General features: G+C 33.9%; 2 protein-coding genes across 2 annotated transcripts; both read right to left on the reverse strand.

Moving 5' to 3' along the window:
* Window positions 1-1,454: 1,454 nt before the first annotated feature.
* Window positions 1,455-20,323, reverse strand: LOC131035933 (disease resistance protein RUN1-like). Its single transcript, XM_057967705.2, has 5 exons — window positions 19,181-20,323; window positions 18,777-19,058; window positions 17,452-18,672; window positions 17,110-17,365; window positions 1,455-1,636 (listed from the first exon to the last, which is right to left on the reverse strand). Exons 1-5 carry the CDS (start codon window positions 20,321-20,323, stop codon window positions 1,455-1,457), a joined length of 3,084 nt encoding a protein of 1,027 aa, XP_057823688.2.
* A 102-nt stretch (window positions 20,324-20,425) lies between these two features.
* On the reverse strand, window positions 20,426-21,007 carry LOC131035932 (probable 2' cyclic ADP-D-ribose synthase BdTIR). The gene has a single exon (XM_057967704.2). It carries the CDS (start codon window positions 21,005-21,007, stop codon window positions 20,426-20,428), a length of 582 nt encoding a protein of 193 aa, XP_057823687.2.
* Between the last annotated feature and the right edge of the window lie 1,250 nt (window positions 21,008-22,257).

Genomic DNA, 22,257 nt, shown 5'->3' on the forward strand with positions numbered 1-22,257 from the left:
GGTAGGTAAAGGTGGTCTTCTCCTGATCTTCTGGAGCTATTCTGATCTGGTTATAACCACTAAATCCATCCAAAAATGAAAAGTACTGCTTACCTGCTAGAGAGTATAACACTTGGTCTATAAATGTCAGTGGGAAATGATCCTTTTCAGTAGCGGTGTTGAGCTCCCTATAGTCCACATAAACTCTCCATTTTCCTCCTTTCTTGGGAACTATAACCAGAGGAGAAACCCATTGACTATCTGAAATAGGGTAGATGAATCCTGCATGAAGCAATTTTTGTAGTTCCTCTTTAACTATTTCCCTTAAAGCAGGATTAATCCTTCTTCGAGGCTGTCTAATTGGTTTACAATCCTCTTTGATATAAATTCTATGGGTACACAATGTAGGATTTAATCCTTTCATGTCTTGATAATCCCATGCAAAAGATTGGTGTTGGGCTTTGAGTAGTTCTATCAATGACAATCTTTGATCTGCTAGCAATTGACCATTGATATTCAGATTTCTCCCTGCAGCAACTTCTATTGGAATTACTGATTCTGCATTAGATATTTCAGACAGGCAAGAGGTTTGAATATCCTGTGGTAGCAATGTGTGAAACATATTTGTGGCTAGAGGAGAATTTAATAAGCCTGCAGATGGAAGAAGGGTATGTAGAGGACTTACTGGTATACCCACTGGCTGCAGAGTTGTTCCATAATGATTCCTTATGATGTTAGAAAGTATTGTATCATCCTCTTGAAGGGCTATGAATGGATCCCTTGATAACATCATTAGTTGTTGAAGAGAGTTAATTTTCTCTTCTTTTTCTCCTATGTCTGGCCACACTACTCGTTCTTGGTCAAGTTGAGGTTGTACTGGAGAATAAAGTGCAAGTGTTTTAATAGTAATACCATATGAAATTGTCATATCTCTAGACCTACAATCTATATATGCATCAGTAATTGCCAGCCAAGGTCTTCCCAAAATAATTGGATATCCTCCTAATATTGCCTTGGGAGAGAGGATTATAAAATCCACAGGATATTCCCAAGAATCTAATGTGACAACAATATCTTCAACCATTCCTTCAGGCTGAACAATTGAGCTATCAACAAGTTGTAGGGCCGTTGGAGTTGATCTGAGATTAGTAATGCTGAGTTGCTACATGACATCCTTAGTCATCACATTTATTGCTGCACCTATGTCTATCAAGGCATTTTTTATTTGAGTTCCATTAATAACTATCTTGACAATAGGGCTACCTAGATCAGGATATTTAGGGACTGCTATTTTTCCCAACATAATATCAACCAACTGTCCAACTACATGCACTATTTTTGGATCCTTTTTCTTCCTCCCAGGTTTCTTCAAACAAGCTTCTTTAAATGGGAATATCTTTAATAGCTTGGAACAGTGGGATTTTAACACATATATGTTCTAGCTAATCAATAAGATCAAAGGCTATACCATCTTGCTACCTAGATACTTCTAATTGTAATCTTTGAGGAAATGGGGGAGTTCTTATAGGTATATTTGGGGTTTCTAACTGCTGAACTTGCTCAAGATTTCCAGATTTATCAGGCATGCTTTCCTGAGCAGTCTCCTCTGCTGGTAACTCTGTTATGACTGGAGGAGATGGAGTAGGCAATGTTGTCCCTAATCTTAAATGAATATCATTTATAATGAGAGAATATGCAGGATAGTTATTAGGATCAGTTGAAAAGACTTGCTCTTGTTGTTGTGGTTTATTATTTGGATTTGGAACAAGCTGAGTTGGCAATTAGGTTGGCTTGGGTGGAGGAGAATTAGGAGCTGGTGGCATTAAAGCTGGCTATTGGGACTGTTGTTGTGGCTGCAGGAAACCTGGTGACTGGTTTACCCATTGCTGTCCTCCCCTCCATTGTGGTGACTGCTGCCAGTTACCTTGAGGGGGAGACTAATTCCCTTGTGGCTACTTCCATTAAGGTGAGGAATTATGATAATTAGGCCAAGGATTCTGAGAGTTATTCCAAGACTGAGGAGTATAATTTCCAAAATTTTAGGAATATGGTGGTTGCCACTGATTGTTTTGTGCATTGAAGTTCATATAAGGATTAGAAAAGGACAATGGATCTTGTGGCATACCTTCTCTTGGAGGCCAAGGCCTTTGTTGTGCAACATAAAAAAGTTATTCATCATCTCCATAAACAGGCTTGAAATCCGGGGAACTCTATTGGCTATCAATTTTAGCTAACATTTTGCATCTATAGTCCTTCTTCTTTTGCCAATAGTGAGGACAAAATTCAACAAGCATAGCCTCTTCCTCCTCATGCTTCTTCTTTGCCTGTAGTGTATCCAATTGGGTAGCCATATTATTAATTATATCTTCTTTAAAACCCTTGAACATATGAGTTATTTCCATTCTTGAGACTGTTGAAGATGATTTGGCAACTGAAGAACCAAGCCTATGGTGTCTTCCCCTTTTTGCTGCAGCTTGTGAATATTTTTGACAGATTTGTCTGATGTCATCCCATTGAACTTGAGTAATATCTCCTCCTCCCATTATATCTAAGGAGTCAACACAGTCATCATTGACGCCCCTCAGAAATATCAACTTCATAGAGTCTTCACTTAAGTTACTATGTTTAGATTTGCTGACACTAAATAAAAACCTTTCCAAATAGTCTTCTAGGCTTTCATCTTCTTTTTGTGTCATTTTGAAGATATCATCACCATGTCGGTCCATTCCTCTGCAATAGTCTTTATATTTATCCAAGAAGTTTGTCTTCATTACATCCCAGGTAGTGATTACATTTCTTCCTAAACTCATAAACCATCTCAAAGAAGCTTCTTTCAAAGTAGCAGGGAATAACTTGAGTTTATGAGCATCAGAGGTATAATCATAACTTCTGCATAGGATATCAAATTCAAACAAAAAGGTGTTTGGATCCTCTGTTACCAACCCATGAAATTTTGGAAGTGAAGAGGCTGGTATGTTCTTCAAATTTGCATTATCATGCAAGTTAGGAATGGGGAACTCAAATGTTGGATTTATAGGTGGAGGTGGAGGATTTTCTACCATTGGTCCTTAATAAATGACTAAAGGTAAAATGTTTTGTTCAGGGGGTTTGTTCCGGAAGTCTAGATCTCCTTCTGACAAATTAAAGACACTACTAGTTAGCACATAGGTTTTTGCAAAAGGGTTTATTTCAGGTGCTTGATCTGATCTTATATCTTGAGTAGAATGCAAGGGAAGAAATATTCCTAACACATCCCTTCTCTTTGTATGCATGCAGATTAATGAAAGAAATTCAAAAAGCTGATTAAAAAAAAACTTAAAGCTAATGGTTTACAACAGATTCTTAGCTTGGCACCATCCCCGGTAGCGGCACCAAAAATGTTGGTCCTCACAACTAGAATGGTAACTAAGTGATAAAACAAAATTCAGAGATTGAATATCCTTGATTAGCTAACTTTTCCTGTGGCAAAGGCTCATTTAGTTATCAACCAGGAATGTAAACTTGAAATGGGCCAGCACTGTATGTGCACCAAGTTCATATTGCAACCATTTTATATAACTGCAGGAAAGGGAATTATTCTTAAAGTAAACACACGAATCTCTAATAAACTAATACTTAATCCTACAACTGAAAATTGCCTTAAACAATTACTGTTAAAAGATAAAGTTCTAACGAGTAGCAGGAACTACTCTGTTGCCGTGGCTGCAGGAACAAACACATGAACTGTTTCCTATGGCTGCAGGAACAAACATTTGCATAAACAACTATAATAGAAGTATGAAAACTATTTTAAAACATACAAAAGATTACTCACCAAGTGGGCCCCCTTGAGTGAGTATTTCCAAAACTTCAAATTACACTTATCTAATCATCCAAAATTACTTGATATCTTTATTTCATCTTTTATGGAAAATACATACATAACACCATAAAACTATGTATTACAAAATACTATCTTTTTCTCTGCTATCCCCGAGAGGAGAGAGATCCCTTTTATTTATAGGAAAGCTTATAACAAACTTCTAACTAACTGCCCACATCCCTACAGAATAGGTGAACAAAATTTATTAACAAAAGAAGAAGAAGAAGTCAACATAAGACAACAAAATAACATATGTCCCGCAGCTGAGAAAATATAGCATGACCACCTCCTAGATCTAAGATCCACTAGGAACAATTATAAATGTTTTCATAAATCAATCTGCTGAAGAACTGGTCTAGTGATCCTGATCATAACTACATTTCTTTGACTGGGTCTGCATTGCCGTTACATACTTGATAATATTTTGAACCACCATCTGTCTTTTCCTCACCTTTGCTAACCTTGCATCAAGATATTAACACACACAACAACATGTGTATATACTAATGATAACATGATATAACATAACCATTTTGATAATTAACTTTAGATATTTGCATAGACAAATCATTTAAAACCACTATATGACATCCTTAGGCATAGGTTAAACCAGTTTCAAAAACACTTGAAAGGTATCATCTTAGGAAAACATTATAATCCAAATATCATCTAATCATAAGACCTAAGTAGGAGTATTATATCAGAAATCTATAAAAATAGAGCCATTGTTTAGGCTCATCAGATGCTATGGAAGGTTTTTGCAAGTTTTTAAGAGGTGTAGGAGTAGATGCCTTTGGAGCGTCAATTTTTTTATGGGGGGATGAGCCATTGATAGACATAGGTGCGCGATTTTGATCTTCCTCAACAAAATCCTTTAAGGATCTCTTTAAGAGTTACATAAAAGAGCCACCTTTCTTTGGAGATGCATTTAAATCCTCGTGAGGTTTTGAAATAGTTGGCTTTTGATTTTGGACTTGTTTGATTTCTCTAATATGTTGACTTGTTATGTCTTCTTCTTGTATTTTGCTTTGGTATTCCATGTTTTTATGATCTTCAGCTATTTTGAATGTTTCTATTTATGTTCTTTTGATCTTTCGTCTCTATGCTCTAGTTAAAATAGGCATACACGTGTGTTGAATATTGTGCAAGGATCCAATTGCCTAGAAGGTGTTTCGATAAGTGACCAACTGTCAATGTAGGTATGATAGAGTGATATGGCATGAAAAGATAATTCAAGTATTTGTAGATTTGTAAGTTTTTCGATCTTAGTTTGGAGTGCAATGATAATGATTTTGGTAAAACCAAGTCCAATAGGAACGATATTTCCTACGATGTGGGACAAGTTTATCCTGATCAAACATTGCAGTTTCGTGATAGAGGATGATAGATCTTGATGAGAAACTATGTTTTGACTGATCAATTTATCAAAGAAAGTGTGATGTTGCACTTTGAGATGTTAGATCTTAAATTTGCTGGAGATGAATACTTGAAAACCTTAGTGTTTCTTGCTTTGAATCTATTTTAATAAAAGATAACTTGACTGAGTGACCCGAGAAGATGATCTAGTCTCTATGTTTGACTGTATAAGAAATGGGTTGTTTTTGTTTTCTAATTTTGGTGCAGTTTACCAAAAATGCTAACAAAATGACCAGAAACATTGTTGAACTTACCAAGAACGCTGCTATACTGACCATAAATGCTGCTATATGGACCAAAAACACAAACAAATTGACCAGAAACACTGACAAACTAACCGAGAATGTTGCTATACTGACCAGAAATGTTGCTATACTGACCAGAAATGCTGAAAAACTGACTAGAAACGCTGACAAACTTACCGGAAATGCTGATATAATAACAAAAAACATTGGTATACTGACCAAAAACGCTGACAAACTGACCAGGAACACTAAGGAACACACCAAAAATGGTATTCTATAGTGCAATGACTCTAAAGTTCAAAACAATGATGTTTAGACTCAGCAAATTAAGTGCTTGAACTTAGGAGATTGTTGTTTTGACATAACTTTTTGATTTTCAGACTTACATAATTGATATTTACACCTAGCAAGTGCAAACTAAAAGATCTAGTGTAGAAACATGAGCAATTTAAAATTTAACCCAAAAGAGTTGTTGTTTAGATCAAAAGAGTTGATATTTAGACTAGAAGAGCTGGCGTTTAGACCAAGAGAGATGACATTTAAGACCATAAGAGCTAACATTTAGACCAAGAGCACTGACATTTAGACCAAGAACTCTATTTTTTAAACCAAGAGAGTTGTTGTTTTGACTAGAAACTATGTTGTTTAAACCAAGAGAGTTGTTGTTTAGACCAGAAGAGATGCTATTGAGACTAGAAGAGGTGCTGTTTAGACCAAGAGAGTTGACATTTAGACCAAGAAATCTATTGTTTAAACTAAGAGAGTTGTTTCTACCACAAAAGTTGATGTTTAGACCAAGAGAGCCGTTGTTTAGACCATAAACTCTGTTGTTTAAACCAAGAACTCTGAAGTTTAAACTAGTGATGTTAGAACTTAGGCAATGGTTATTTTTATCCCAAGAGTTAATGTGTAGACTGGAAAATTGATGTTTATACCTAGCAAGCTTAACCTTGGAGAGTTAATGTTGAAATATGAGAAAGCTAACATTCATACCAAGAGAGATGGCGTTTGGACCATGAGAGCTATTGTTTGGACAGAGAGATGGCGTTTGGACCATGAGAGCTATTGTTTGGAATGAGAGAGCTATTGTTGGGACCGAGAAAGCTATTGTTTGAAGTGAAAGAGCTACAATTTGGACTGAGAGAGCTAATATTTGGACCAAGAGAGCTATTGTTTGGACTGAAAAAGCTACTGTTTGGACCGAAAGAGCTACTGTTTGGACTGAAAGAGCTAATTTGCTATGAAAATTGTAAATTTGACAATTTGAAGTTTGAGTTTGCAATTTTTGTTGTATTTCAATGGATGAAATATTGACTTGACTTACAAACATAGAATTCAGATTGTATTTTTGTCCCAAAGGACACATAAAGTGTATGTTCAAGAAGCTTTAAAGAAAGCCCAAGTTTTCATGGGTTTTGAACAATTGAAAACACATCATTCAGTCTATCCTAAGGAGATTGGCTTCATTATTAGTTCTTAGCCCACACTTGGTACCCTGTCAGCTCACACAGCCTTGTCGCCCCCTAAAGGGCGCCCATGTTTTTGCCTTTGCGAGAGCTAGTGGAGTCCCATTATGAGCCTAACAATAAGGTCTCAAAAGGGGAGTTCATACATATGCTCAAGAGGGACATATGGTGAGTGTCTTAAGGAGAGATTCTCCCCCCTCCATGCACTAAGAATTTAATAATGTTCGGAGGTAAACCGGGTAGCTTCTAATTTTAATTGGAACTAGTAAGGGATTCGTTCGGCATGTCGGGGTATAAACTCAATTAACAGGTCTCCCAACCTTGAAAAGCAAGGTTTCATATACCCGAAGGTATGGAGGAGAGATATTCCTGATCACTGCCGTTGACTTGATTTTTATCAAATCATGTTTATTTTATAGTGGGTTGGAGTACTTGGTGTTAGCCATTCCCACTTGGGTTGTTCCCCTCTCACCAGCCTTAATTGTTTTGGCCTTATAGGCTCCTCGGGAGGGAAGGCCCACTAAAGATGCACTATTGAAAGAAAAAGACGAGTCTAGCTTTATGATCACCTAAGAAAGATGAGAGCATACTCGCCTATCATCAAAACACATAAGATATGTTTGTTCATTTCTATTGTAATCAGTATATCTACCTAATTTATCAAAAACAAGTGCAAAATCTTGCGGCTACAAACAAAGTTAGTAATTTATATTGCATTCTTTGACAGTAAAATGGTTTATGACTCTGGTCTTTCACAACAAAATAAGTACCTGCAAAATCAACAAACTGCAAATTAGGTTCGGGAAAATGACAGTCCAGAAGCAAAAATGAGAAATTCAGAATACCACATTAGAAAAATCAATGAAAAACTGAAAACACTATCAAATTGATGAAGAACACTATGAAATGTGCCAAGAATGTTGTCAAATTAACCCAAAACGCTATTCTAAACACCAAAAACGTTGCAGAATTGACCAGAATGTTGTTAAATGGATCGAGAACGCTGTCAAATATACTAGAAACGCTACAAGATAGACCAAAAATGCTAAGGTATAGATTGAAAATGCTAAAGTATGGAAAAACATAAAAATAGAGTTGAGAAATCTCCCATAAATGCCATTTGAGGTGCCGAGACACTACAATGGAGAAAAAGAACGTGAATCGAGAGCCCGAGAGAGCTAATCTGCACACCGAAAGAGCTAATCAACCTGTCAATGAGTTTTCTTGCAAGAAAACTTGTTAAAGATCAAAGAGGGATAGGCCCCACGGTGGGCGCCACAATGTCATGAGTGTGAAGTAGGGTACTTGCAGCTCCTAAGAGATGTGAGTATGGATTTGCTCTCAAATTTGGATAAGAAATCCCAGTGACTTGATTACACCTAGACGGAGGATTTAAAATGATATGATATGCAAGATAGATGAGATTGATTATGCTAGATTGATCCAAGAGGCTAATTAAGCTATTGATATGCATGATTAAGCTATGATGATGGAATTTAGCTAGAATAGAGATCAAGATGACGCTATATGATTCAATAATTATGCTAGAATATGATAAAATTAAACTAGATATAAGATGCAATTGCCTATGATAACAATGCTTAAATGATATGCTAGAATGGATATGCCTATATTAACAATGCCTAAAATGATATGAGATGGGAACCTTTGTGCTCCAAAATGGGGGATATTTACAGGAATCCAAGGCCAAAGCTGAGGTGGCATGAATCAACAATCAAGATTGAATATGGAGATATCAAGGGTTGAATTGGAGGAGGTTGGAGGGAGGGACACTTGTCATCTCTGTGGTGACAAGTGTCAAGTAATCTTTCTCGCAAGAGGGCAAGTGTCAAAGGGAGGAGACATGTGGAAAAATTGCCATGTGTCTCAAGGGGAGAATATCCAACCCATAGGAGGTTAGGATGTGCAAGATAGGATAGGGTTAGTTAAACCCAGGATTAGGTGGAATGGGTTAGGTTAGGGGGTTAGAAGTTAGGAGTCATATGGGTAATTTAAATTTAAAAATTCAAACAATAGGAAAAGGCTAATTAACTTTCAACTACTCATAAATTGATTTGTTTTAATTAATTAGGGGATTAGAAGGAATTAATTAAATGGGGGGGGGGGGGGAGGGGATTAATTAATTCAGGTTAATTAATCAAAGGGGACTATTGAAATGAACCTATTAAATAGACTATCCTTAGATTTATTAATAAGTAGATGAATGGGAGAATTTAATCAAATTGCTAATGAATTCAATTAAATTGGGAAGGGGATTAATTAAATAATTGCTTATTTAATTAATTATCTTCAGACCATTTTTAGGTGTATATACTATAAATCCTGAAAAGTCCTTAAGTATTAATTCAATATTGCAAGCCCATTGGTAACAATACATGTTCTGAAAATATTAAACTGAGAGAGGCTTGAACCTTACATAATCACATCAAAAAGTAACAAAATTAGGGAATCACGAGGAGTGAGAACCCATGAACAAAAACCTACTGCTGAAATAGACCCAGCAGAAACCACAAACACAAACCAACCCATAAACAAAGCAAAAACCATACACAACATAGAAATATTATATACATATTCGTAGCTTTAATTCTTAATAGTTTGGACATATTGTTAAAAAGGGTTTTCTAAGGGAAGAACTATAAAGAATTAAAAAGGTTAGTAGAATTTTGGTTATATTATAACTACATTAATAAGTCGTTGTCGATAAAGAGGGTGAACTTGTACAAATAATGTTGATCTTGATGTTGATGGTAGCTATATTTTTATTATTAAAGTATTTTTAAAAAATATATACGTTAAATAATTAAGAAGCCCTTAATAATGAAGTAGGATTTGGTGGGATAGAAGGATGTCTTCTTAAATTGGCTAACAATCTACTTGCAATCATATAGAAATATACATTAATAGGAAATGATATATACCGTTAATATAGTTTTATCCTTGATTAGAAGGTGAAGATTTCTAAAGAAAACCCTTGGCACATCTAAAGTAATGCATGCCTATATAAGCTACAAAACTTGTAATTGATAATGAAAATGAGATATATTCTACCTTTTCATTGGCACCTTTTTGGTAGTGCACCAAGTCAATAAACGTGACTTGGGAGCTAATGTTAACTTAGAAGTGTTATAAATTTAACTAACTAATGTGTTTGAATAAATAATATAATGGTCATATGGAGAACAAAACACATCTAATGCATTTTCTTTAAATGACTAACAAAACAACTTTGGCAGTAGATTATTGGAGAAATTAAAATTGGTATGTAGCATTGTAAATATGGATGCATATGTTTTTATATCTTCTTTAACATTTTAATTTTAAAAGCATAGTTCTCCAAAGACAACATGGGAAGATGTATGACTATGATGTTGAGTGATAGTATATTGTAATAGTAATAGGGAGTGATAAGGGGATATGAGGTGGTAGATTTGGAAGAAAGCAACTATTGTAACTTAATCATATTTTATATTGGTTGATTTATCTTTATATTTATAGTATGTAGTGAAACTAACTATGGTAGTGATAATTAAAAATAGCTGCAAAAGAAAATTTTGTGAAGGAAAATTCTTTCAAGCATAAGGATGGTAGTGCAATGACTAAATGGAAATGGATGATATGTAGGAACAAAACTATAGTTTACATGGAATCCTTCAAAAGCTAGTAAATTTATATTATTGATTTGAATTAATTAATTTTTCACATGCATAAAATGAGTCATGTGGATATTTGGAGTAGGCATAAACATAGATAGTAAGTTATGAGTAATTAATGAATGAGATTCTTAATTCTTGTTACAAGGAATCAATGATGAGGAAATATCACTATTAGTAATTAGGTCTAGACCCCATAATAAATAGAGGTCTTTATGCTAATGGCATAACATGGTACTCATGGAATCTATATTGGAATAGTAGAACTACACACACTTTGATCATCATTATTGTCAATGTGGAATTTTTAGAGACTTCTCAAATGATATGACCAAAGAAGAGAGACAAGGTTGCGAGACTCATAAAAATGAGTGTTACAAGATACAACACAATGGGTTCACTAAAATATAATGGGTGGATGATTAAATGGGACTAGAAGTGAAGAATGTTGGTTCCATCAAAATATAATAGAGAAAATTTATTTTTGGTTGGTTTTGTTTCTATCTATACTTTTAATTTTTATACACTAAAAACTATATAAGATTTATTTTTTTAACGTTCTGATGAAAATTAGCTCTACTAATAAAAATAGAATTCTAAGTGAAATCTTATATACATAAGTTTCTCATTCGCTAAAACCAAGTGGAATTTTTTTTAGGGTGGATTTAAAATTTTGGTTTAAGGAAAAATGGAATGTAGATTTATTTTAAAAATTTGATTTGTAAATGGAATATGGAAGGGAATCTAGTAATAGAAAATAGAGTACTGGAGGTCATTATCTAGGAAGTGAATTTAATGCATGGACATTTGAAAGTTGCATTGTAGTCCTATTCATATGTTATTTTCAAGGTCATGTTGCTTTTTGAAATTATTATAAAAAAAAGAAAAAAGTAAAGATTCAAGTTAGTTACTCTTTTTAGTGCACAACATCTAAGTGGTTCATTATGAATTTCTCTTGCAATTCTTTGTAGATAGCATTTCGATATGTCTCTTTGACAATTAAATGAATTTAAATTCTAGCACATGACATCAAATCACACAATATCTACAAGTCAAATAAACCATTAATTTTTATGCAATAAAAAAATAAAAAACCTCAAACCATGGCAAAAGATTACATTTTCTCTCTTGATAGATTTAAAAAAAAACAATAATATCCTCTTGTTTTGATGAAAACATTAGTCTCCTACCTATATAGATAGGGACTATTAAAAAAAAGATTTTACATTAAAAACTTAAAAGATGCAATTAATCAATAACTCAATTAAATTGTTCAATTTAACAATGAAAAATATAATTCTATTATTTCATATCAACTTGAGAGAAGTACCAATAAGTGGTGGAAATTCTTCACCATTCTTTCTTCTTTTTCCCCACAACAATTCCTTTCTCCATTTCATTATCCCTTTCTTCTCCCCATACACCATTCATGTATAATTATCGTGTAGTGAGATAATTAGAATGTTGGGTGAAGATACCTATCCATTTGAACACATCAACACTCAATGTGAAACAAAACAAAAAATCATTTGTGATTTTTTATTATTTTATATTTTACGTGACAATCTCTTACCTCAATTCAAGTTTTTCAATTTTAGACATAGAATTTAGTTTGGATTAATAGTATGAACTATGTTTATTTGTATTCTATGTTGGATTATTCAATATATATAACTTAATTAATATTTAATATAGACATAAGATATCTAATCACAATCTAATACACACCATAAGAAAAATCATACATAGAAATTATAGGTTTATGGTAGAGCTTAACACCTAGCTATATAAGGAAGCTAGTTAACTCTGCATAGAATCTACTCTTTCTCTCTCTTACACAAAAAAAAACCAAAAAAACCATGGTACTACAATATATGTACAATCTCCTTGGAAATTCAAAATTCTTGCTAATGGTCATTATGGGCACCTAAAATTAACTCGCCACCCATTTTTAAAAGTTCCTACAACATATGTACCATATATAAATAAATTTATCGTAGCTTTGTATTCATTCGAATACCATCCTACATTGTCGTTCATGTATGGTATTTCAAATCTCTTACCAAGATATGCATGACCACTCTCTCCACTACCATTGAATAACCCCTCATATATTTCTTCCTTCTCTTTTCTTTTCTCTTATTCCATCCATCTCCATGTCCACACTCTCCACTACCATTGAATAACCCCTCATATATTTCTTCCTTCTCTTTTCTTTTCTCTTATTCCATCCATCTCCACGTCCACTCTCTCCACTACCATTGAATAACCCCTCATATATTTCTTCCTTCTCTTTTCTTTTCTCTTATTCCATCCATCTCCATGTGCTCTTCTTTTTCCTCCTTTGTACTCCACCTCATCCATTCACACCCTTTCATGAGACATTTTTATGCCTATCTATGATTCTTATAAAGAGGAAGAGTATATATGAATACATGATATGCAAATAGTTAGCACAATGGTTCTAAATGGGAAGACTTAATTAGCCCACAATAAGATAAAGGGGCAAGTGATACTCCCAATTATTATAAAGTTAAATTGTATGATACATCCCAATGTGCTAAAGTAAAACATACACACCTCCTTAGAGAGGAATGCATAATATCTTCCTATGCTTTAAGTTTCTATTTGTATACTATTGACGTTAATTTACCATATCATTTCTATCAAATTTTGGATTGGTAATATTTTTAAATCCCTTTAATGGGTTATCATTAGGTCATAAAGAATATTCAACTAAATCAATCCCTTTGAAAGCGTATTAAGATGAAAGACAATTATTAAATGGTAAAGATGCAAGTTTTTTTTAATCCTTTTAGTGCACAAAATCTAACTTTATCACTATTAATTAATCTAATAATTATCTAGAGATAAATACTTAATGCGTGGGATTTTTTGATGATTAAATTAATTTTAATAAATGTCTTTATGTGCTAGCACATGATATCAAAGAACACAAATATGTGCTTTGTCTGGACTATTAAGAAAAGGTAAAAGGAAATAATCAACTGAATTTTAAATTTTAATTAAAGAGGTAGAAGTTTGAAAATACAAGGATGTCCTTGCAATCTATCTTGGAGAAAAGAAAAGTGCATAAGAACCATATGTTCATATAAGTATGCCTATGGGTGTGACAATCAAGTGAGACAAATAATATGTGTGAAAATGTGTATATATAAATTTGATAAAGGCAAAGTAAGTGAGCTCAACTTTGTGGAATATCGTACCATTTGTCGGCATATTCATGTATCATTTCAAATATTTTATACCATTAATTTTACTAATGCACAAAATAAAGTCTTGTCATGTTACCAATTTATTATAATAATTTAATTTTTTGAATGAAAGAAAAATAATATATAACCTCTATACATTTTCGTAATAAATCAGCCACTATAAAGTAATATGATCAACTCAACCAATAATCAAAGATTAATACAATTTCAAAATTAAGATTAATTGAATAATAATAAGATCAGAAAATTATTATAAAATATAAAAAAATAATACTTTATAATAGTTTTCTGAATGAAATTTAATTTTTGTATATTCTTATAAAAGAAAATTAATTTTTAAATTAAAATTATATATTACTTACATAATAAAAATATATAATTAAAAATAAAGTAATCTATATATATTTATCTACCATTTATATTTTATTTACTAAAAAAATACTTTTAAATTTCAATTTAAAAATTAAACCAAAAAATATTTTACATAAAAGCTCAAAATAAACAATCAATTAATAATTTTCATTAAATTGTTCAATTTACCAAGGAAAAATGTAATGCCATTATTTGACATCAACTTGCTAGAAGTGCAAATGAACGACGGAAAGCCTCCACCACGCTCTTTTCTTCACCCCTCAAAACCATTCCTTTCTCCACTACAATATTCCCTTCTCCACCCGATACATATATGTCACACATGTTTGAGAGGTCATATGGGAAAGAGAGATGGGAATGGTAATCTCTCACACATTTGTGGGAGATCACATAAGGGAGTGTGAATGATGTAGATTTTCTAAGAGAAAATGCAAGGTTGAGATTTTTTTTTTTTTTGGTTAGATTTTATGGGTAAGTTTATATATATATATATATATATATATATATATGTGTGTGTGTGTGTGTGTGTGTGTGTGTGTGTGTGTGTGTGAGACTATTAATTAATTTAAATCAATCATATTTTGAATTTCTATATTAGATTGATTAGGCCACTTAATTGCAATTAGAAAAGTGGAGAAAATAGAAAATTAAATAAATAGAATCATTTATTTGATTTTTTATGAATATGCATCATAAGCTAGGATAACTATTTTTCTAATTAGTTTATTTAAGTTGAACCTTAGTAGAAAGATTAATTAACTAAATAAAAGGTCTTGATTGATTTGATTAACATCAAAATAATAATAATATAAATTAATCAAATAGTTTAAAATGTTTAATTAATATTATAAAAATAATTAAGATAATTAATTAATTAAATTAATTAATTAATTTTAGAAATGGTAGAGAGGATTAGCATTATTAAGAGAGGGATAATGTTACATGTTTACATTTTTACCTCTTTGATACGAAGTTACGAGCTTGTGGACGTAATGTTATTTTAAAGACAATTAAAATATAACACTTGCAAGTGACATGCTTTTATCAATTGAAAGAAATGATGAACAAGATGTAGCTCAACAATGACTCCTTCAGAGGTTAATAGGAAAAAATACCTAGGTGAGACCTCAAAAAGAAGAAATATGAGTAAAAAATTTAAAAAAAGGAGAGAAAATGAATAACAATGAAAGGAAACTGGGGGAAATTAGATGAAAGATGAGGAAATGAAAGCAAAAAGAGTAAAATGGTTGAAAATTTGGGGTTTGGGAAAAAATATTTTAGGGCATATAAATAGGACTTGCATAGTGTAAATAACTTATCTTTTACTCTTAGTGCATGGAGATCTAGAGTACAAAGAAAATAAAGGAGTTGTGACAGTATGGATTGTGTACCTCTTGAGAGTCATTAAAGAGAGTGAATTCAATTACACTGCAAATAGGAGAGAGAAGGAATACCAATACATACAAAAAAAATTCTCTCTAGGAAGGTTAGGTGTTATAAATAGGGGGTAAAGTAAAGGCAACTCTAACACCAAATCGTGAAAATATCATAATTTGTTAAATATAAGTGGTGCAAGTGACTCACAAATATGTGCAAGGGCCTTGTAGATGGAGTGCTGGTCGGACCAAGTTCGACAAATGACATGAATGAAATAGAACCAAATTTTCACTGGTCATTTGGAAAATATCATCAAGCCATTGTACCATGACTAGGTGACCAAATAGTTCAACCATGTACATGGGATTCCCAAGGCATGATCAACCTATATACAATCAATACATAATAGAGTGATACCAAGAGATGTGGCTCAACTCACCATCCTTGATATTGAATAGAGTGATTCTAATGATGAGGAGTGAGATGTAGCTCCCATTTTGAGAGAGGATGATGTAGGCATTATGGTAGGGGTAAAAGCACTGAAATTATGTCATGTTTCAGGCCAACTCATCAGCACAAGTGAATTTAAGTAATTTTAACTAAAAAATAATTTTAGTCAAACATATGATCTATAGAGATTCATTATAGCTATCTTATATATGAGCCATAAATTTTCCAATTGGATTTGTCTACTAAATGTATATTTTATACCACTTTGGGTCTAATTACCAAAAAAAAAAAATTAAAAAAACTCTATGTTTCATTAACTCCTATTCTTATAAATAATATTTTTCCAAAAATGTAAAAATACCCTTTTATAGATCTACAAGTGAATTTTCCAAAATATATATCTTTTAATATTTTAATTTGTTTTTTATATTTTATATTTATTGAAAGTAGGTTGACAATGTACTAAAATATAAAGTTGATTGTCTTGTGAAGGAAAAATACTAAATTATTTTAAAATTTTGGAAAAAAAATGCTCTAGAGAAAAAAGTCTATGTCAAGATGATATACTTCTTTTCTAATTTTGATAAATAATTAATAAAAAATGTGATGTCAAATAAAAAGATTTATATTTCAATACAACAACTTGTCAAATTTATTTAAAAATATATATACATAAAAAATAGTAAAAATATATTTTTGAACTAAAGTTTCAAGTTATCGATATTCAAAAAAAACAAAAACGAAAAAGTACAATTTAATGACATTTCGATTTCAATATTTTTACTTTATGTTGAATGTCATTCATCATTCAATTTAACAAGACACATAAATTTTTTTAATGACAGTACTATCAATTTGCTAGAAGCGCCAATAAGCAGTGGAAACCCTCCATCATGCTCTCTTTAGTGCCTGTCACAACCATTCCTTTCTCCACTTTATTATTGTCTTCTGTGGGTAGGCTAAATATGCTAAACTTCTCTCTAGTGAACCATTCAGAATGTTGGGTGAAGACACCTATCAATGTCCATTTACCCTCTCCCAAAACCACAGTATATTTTGTTGAACTACCCACATCAATGTACATTCGCATACTTGGATAGCGGCAATTTATAAGCAAACACAACATCATGGGATAGTTGGAGACGTTAAAGCAGATTCTTTTGTCATAATTGAATTCCTCGTTTGCAACAGAGTGAATGACAGAGAAATTGCGAAAGGCTGAAGAGTTTAAAAGTGACCCCGCACCAGCGACTGCCTTTGTACATATTATTATTTCTTCTGGCCATTTCTGTCCAAAATGGAAAGCAAACACTCATCATGATAATGTGACGAACAAAAATTAGAATTATATATTTCTGACTGAACAACTATTACCTGAATCGTTTGAATGCAACGCTCCACAGCTGGTCTCTTCTTTGCTAGGACTTTCAGCTCTCTCAATCTTTGCACGTGCTCCCAACTTTCTATTGCTGACACCTGCCAACATTTACCTTCGATGTGAAGCTCCTCCAATGATGTGCAGTGCTGTAAGCCAAGTATCACCTCAATTTTGTTGCCACCTTCTAGACTAAATTCTTTTAGCAAACCTAATTTATCAAAACATGGAAGCGTCTCCAACTCTGTACAATCCCTTAGCCTCAGCTTTCGAAGGTTTACTACGCCACCAATACCATTCACATTCCTTAGCAATTTACAATCCAACACTACGACATGCTCCACTTTTGTTGGTAGAGTGTCGACCTCAGTTAAATGATCATTAAGCCAAAGTCCAATATTTTTAAGGTTGGGACAACAATCGTCAGAAATTGAAATATTTGATACTCCTGTGCTCTGCAGATGTATTTCCTTGAGATTGTTCCACGAGCAAGTAGATGGCCCCTGCCAAAAATCCAATTTGCCGATTGGGCAATCATCTATTCTCAGAGTCTGGAGATTAATCAGCTGCTTCAATGATTTTGGTAAAGATTGCACTTGTAAATTTCGTAATACCAATTTCTCTAAAAGAGTAAGATTCCCCATAGAGTCCGGTAAAGATTGCATCCAGAAACACCCTGGAAATGGACTTATCTCTAGCACTCTCAACTTGCTGAGTCGACCAATGTTATCTGGGAGCTTCCTTAACCTGGTTTGGTTTAAATAAAGCTCACTTAAGGAAGCTTGATTTGTGATGTGATCAGATGGCAAGTTCTCCACTTGTCTACAAAAACTAAGATTCAAATACTTGAGCTTTGTCATGTTTTCCAGGATGTCTAACTGTAAGGTGAGCTTCTCACAGCCCCCTAAATCAAGATGTTGCAAGAACCTTAGCTGTTTACAAGAATCTGGCAACTCCCTCAATGCAACGCAATAACCCAAATCTAGATGTCGTAGCTCTGTCAAATGGCCGAAACAACTAGGCAGTGATAATAGCTTTTTGAAATATTGCAGCTGCAGGTGTTCTAGTGATTGAAGATGACAAAATTCCTCGGGTAGATTCCTCGCATTGCACCAAGTGAGGCATAACTTTGTCAAATTCTTGATATCTCCTATGGACTTTGGAATACTTCGCAGGTCATGGCAGAGATAAACAATCAACACTCTTAGCTGCACTAGAGTCTACAATCAATTTTGAAGTTAATTAAGGGGAAGATAAAAAGACTGCAAAGAATTTTTAATTCAAATTATAAAGATTGTAGAAACTGTAGAGGATAGATACTTACATTCGTCCAATCCTCCCACACGTCTATCCCATCGTAGTAGCTATGAAGTTCTAAAACTCTTAAATTTTTCAATGGCATGATTGATGGAAGATATCTAAGACTTATTCCTGTGCATCTTAACCACACCAACTCTCTTGATAAGCTAGAAATTTGTGAACCAAACCCATAGCCTTCTCCCTTTACAAAAACTTTTAATCCATCGACACACATGCTTCTAGTCACCAAGGAATCGGGAATGTTGTGAATGTGATTACTTACTCGGTTCAATATTATTCCTCTTATCTGGATAAAGAAAAACAAACGTAACAAAATTAAAATGGAATGAGGTAAACATACAAATAAAAAAAATTAATGCCATGAATTCTAATTTTCTAGCAGCCTAGAAAATAAATTATTAACCTTACCTCTTCTTGTTTGTTAATCACCATCAGCTGACTAGGAGACCACAGACGATAAGGTGAAAGAGTACTTGCAATTTCCCTACCTAAATCTCTTAGGTGGTCATGCATTCTTATCTCACTTTCATGAACAAGCTCAACAAGACACTTATTTACAAGCCTCTCCCAACCCCACTGACCACTCCAACCTGATCCTTCCCATACTTCAATAGCGGTCATCTTATTTTCACCGATGAAGAAACAAGCTACGTCTAAGAACATTTGTTGCTCTTCTCTGTCTAAAGCATCATAGCTCACCCTTAGCTTATTTATAATGTCATCAGGCATTATTCTAGAAATTTTATGCAATACATCCTCCCATAAATCTTTATTAGAGCAACCATAAAGCTGACCTCCAAATACCTTCAAAGACAAAGGCAACCCATTGCTAGCTGTTATGAATTTTTCAACAAGATCCTCAAAACCCAACAATGGAGAAGGTTGTAAAAATGCATGCCAACAAAAAAGTTGCTTGGCATGAGACTGATTCATTGGTTTCATTTCATAAATGCAAGAGACACCCCAAACCCTGAGGACTTCCTTGTCTCTTGTTGTCACAATGATCAAACTCCCAGATGCAAGGCTAGCCTTTCCTGGCAGTAAAGCTTCTAGTTGATCGCTATGATCCACGTCATCCATAATGATAAATACAGGAAAAGATCTCAAATAATTAGACAGAATCTTCTTCCCTTGCTCTATATTATTAAGTGTTTGATCATTGAATTTGGACTCCAAATCTGTAAGGAGTTGTATCTGCATTTTATGCAACTCATTTTTGCTTGCAGCACTTCTAATATCAAAAAGAAAACTGGATCTTGTTATAGATGAATATTTCTCATTATATAATTTTTTTGCCAGAGTGGTTTTTCCACATCCACCCATACCCCAAATCCCCACAATCTGAACATCATGAAGACCTTTTACAGATTTACTAATGGTCATTTGCAAGTCTACTACAACTTCTTCAAGACCCACAGGATGTGTTGCTACCTCTAATGGTACCATTTGCATTACTTTCAGTACATGATTCACAATATTCTTCAACACCCTTTGCTCATCTCTAAAACAATGGTGAAACATGATTTTGCAAAGAGACAAACGAAGAAGCATTACTAAACAGTGATGAATTAATCAGAAATAAATATATATAATAGAGAAATATTGCATGAAATTGAAGGTACGATAACAAATGTATAGAAAGAGAGATGTTTCTTACTCATAATTATCGATGCTTTCTCCCGTATAAAATGAGACCTCATGGAGTGCCATCTTCCACTCCTGAAGCTTGTGTATGCTATATCTACCCTTTTTCTCATGCTCCAAAAAGGATGCTGCGTAGATCCCTTTACCATGAATCAAATGGCGGAGATCGTTCGGTTGGACTCGGTAGAAAATAGGAATGATAGGTGTGGCTGTCTTGAGCATAAACGAAAGCTCGGCAAGACACCAAGGGGACTGTGCATATGTGGGAGAAAATATTGCTAAATGAAGGGAAGCACGAGACATTGCTTGTTGTAGCGCTTCAGGAAAGCGATCCCCCAAGTGAAGATTGTGGGAATCAAGAAAGACATTAAGACCCATATTAGTGAGGGCATTGTAGATATCTGTGGCCAGCTTGTGTTTTACATCGGGTCCCCGATGATTAATGAAAACATTGCAGGGCAATGGCGATGAGGTTGTAGCAGAAGTGGATGCAGATGCAGATGGTGGAGCAAGCCCAGCGAAAGCATTTACTATCTCAGTCTGTGGTTGACGAGAAGTAGAAGCCAGTGGTTGACGAGATGTAGAAGCCATGGAATCGATTCAACTGAATACAGAAGACAGACAAAAAACAAAGCAATGGAAGCAGGGGCGTTTATGAGGAAATCGGAGTACTCAACTTGGTAAAGCAGAGAGAAAAGGGGGAGTAATATAAAGATAAAAATGTGAGGAAGCCTCCTCGAAGAAACGAGGAAAAATAGTCCAAAAGAAAAAACGTGGAAGGCGTGGGACTCAGTGTGGGAAACATCGTTAAAGAAACGAGGCATTTGTCGTTATGTGCCGGCCGTAATGTTCGAGTAAGTCGCCGGCCTAGTAGAAGATGGAAATGGAGCAGTGATCGATGCTAGGCGCGAGCTGGGATGTGAGGTGAAATTTGTACTCTTATCGATTTGAGTATTGAAATGGACGGGCTAGTTGCGTACAGACCGCAAACATAACGATCATACACGTGGCCTTGAAAGTAAAGGGGATCTGTTTGGGGAAGACCAATAACCGTCATCTTATTGTCATGTTGACCTCTCAATAGCCGTCATAGTGAAAACATCATTAGTAAATTTGTTTTGTACTAATAGCCTATCACTTTTTGTAATTAATTGTCCCATTTGTGCACAACTATTGGAACATCTGTCCCATTTGTGCACCACTATTGGAACATGTGTGCACCACTATTGGGACATTTGTGAACAAGTACTAGTGATTTTGAGACAGTTACTGAAACATCTTTAGTTAGGTATCAGGCGACACTTTGAAATGTGTACTTTTAGACCTTTGTGCGCATAACTGATTCCACAACGTGCATCATTACTACCCAGAAGCCAAATCAATAGCTATAAGCAGTTAAGTCGCATACAAAGACAACTAAAAAAAAATCAAAATCCGATGTACCGTTTAGGATTTGTGGGTGCGCGAAGTTAGCTATGACGGCTATTGGTGCTCTTCCCCTATATGGTTTGTGGCAATTTTTTATTATTTTTAGTAATAATGTGAAGGCTATTTAATCTCTTCCATTTGTTGAGTGTGGAGAACTTGAGAGAGCTACACTGACTAGTGGTGAGGGAATTTTGTTGTGTCAATTTAGTTTGTAGCTTTTGCATATCATTGTGGATGTTCTTTAGTACTATATGATATTGATGATACTTATTGCATGTTCTATGTGAATGTTAATGATGGATATAGATGCTCTAATCATTTTTCATATTTTTATAATACCTAGGTAATGGGAATTATGAGTTGTGTGTGTCTTTTTGTTTGATTTTCTCATTATACTACAGTGTTGAGGGACT

This window comes from Cryptomeria japonica, chromosome 3 (assembly GCF_030272615.1).
Source record: "Cryptomeria japonica chromosome 3, Sugi_1.0, whole genome shotgun sequence".
In the NCBI taxonomy this organism is placed as follows: Eukaryota; Viridiplantae; Streptophyta; class Pinopsida; order Cupressales; family Cupressaceae; genus Cryptomeria; species Cryptomeria japonica.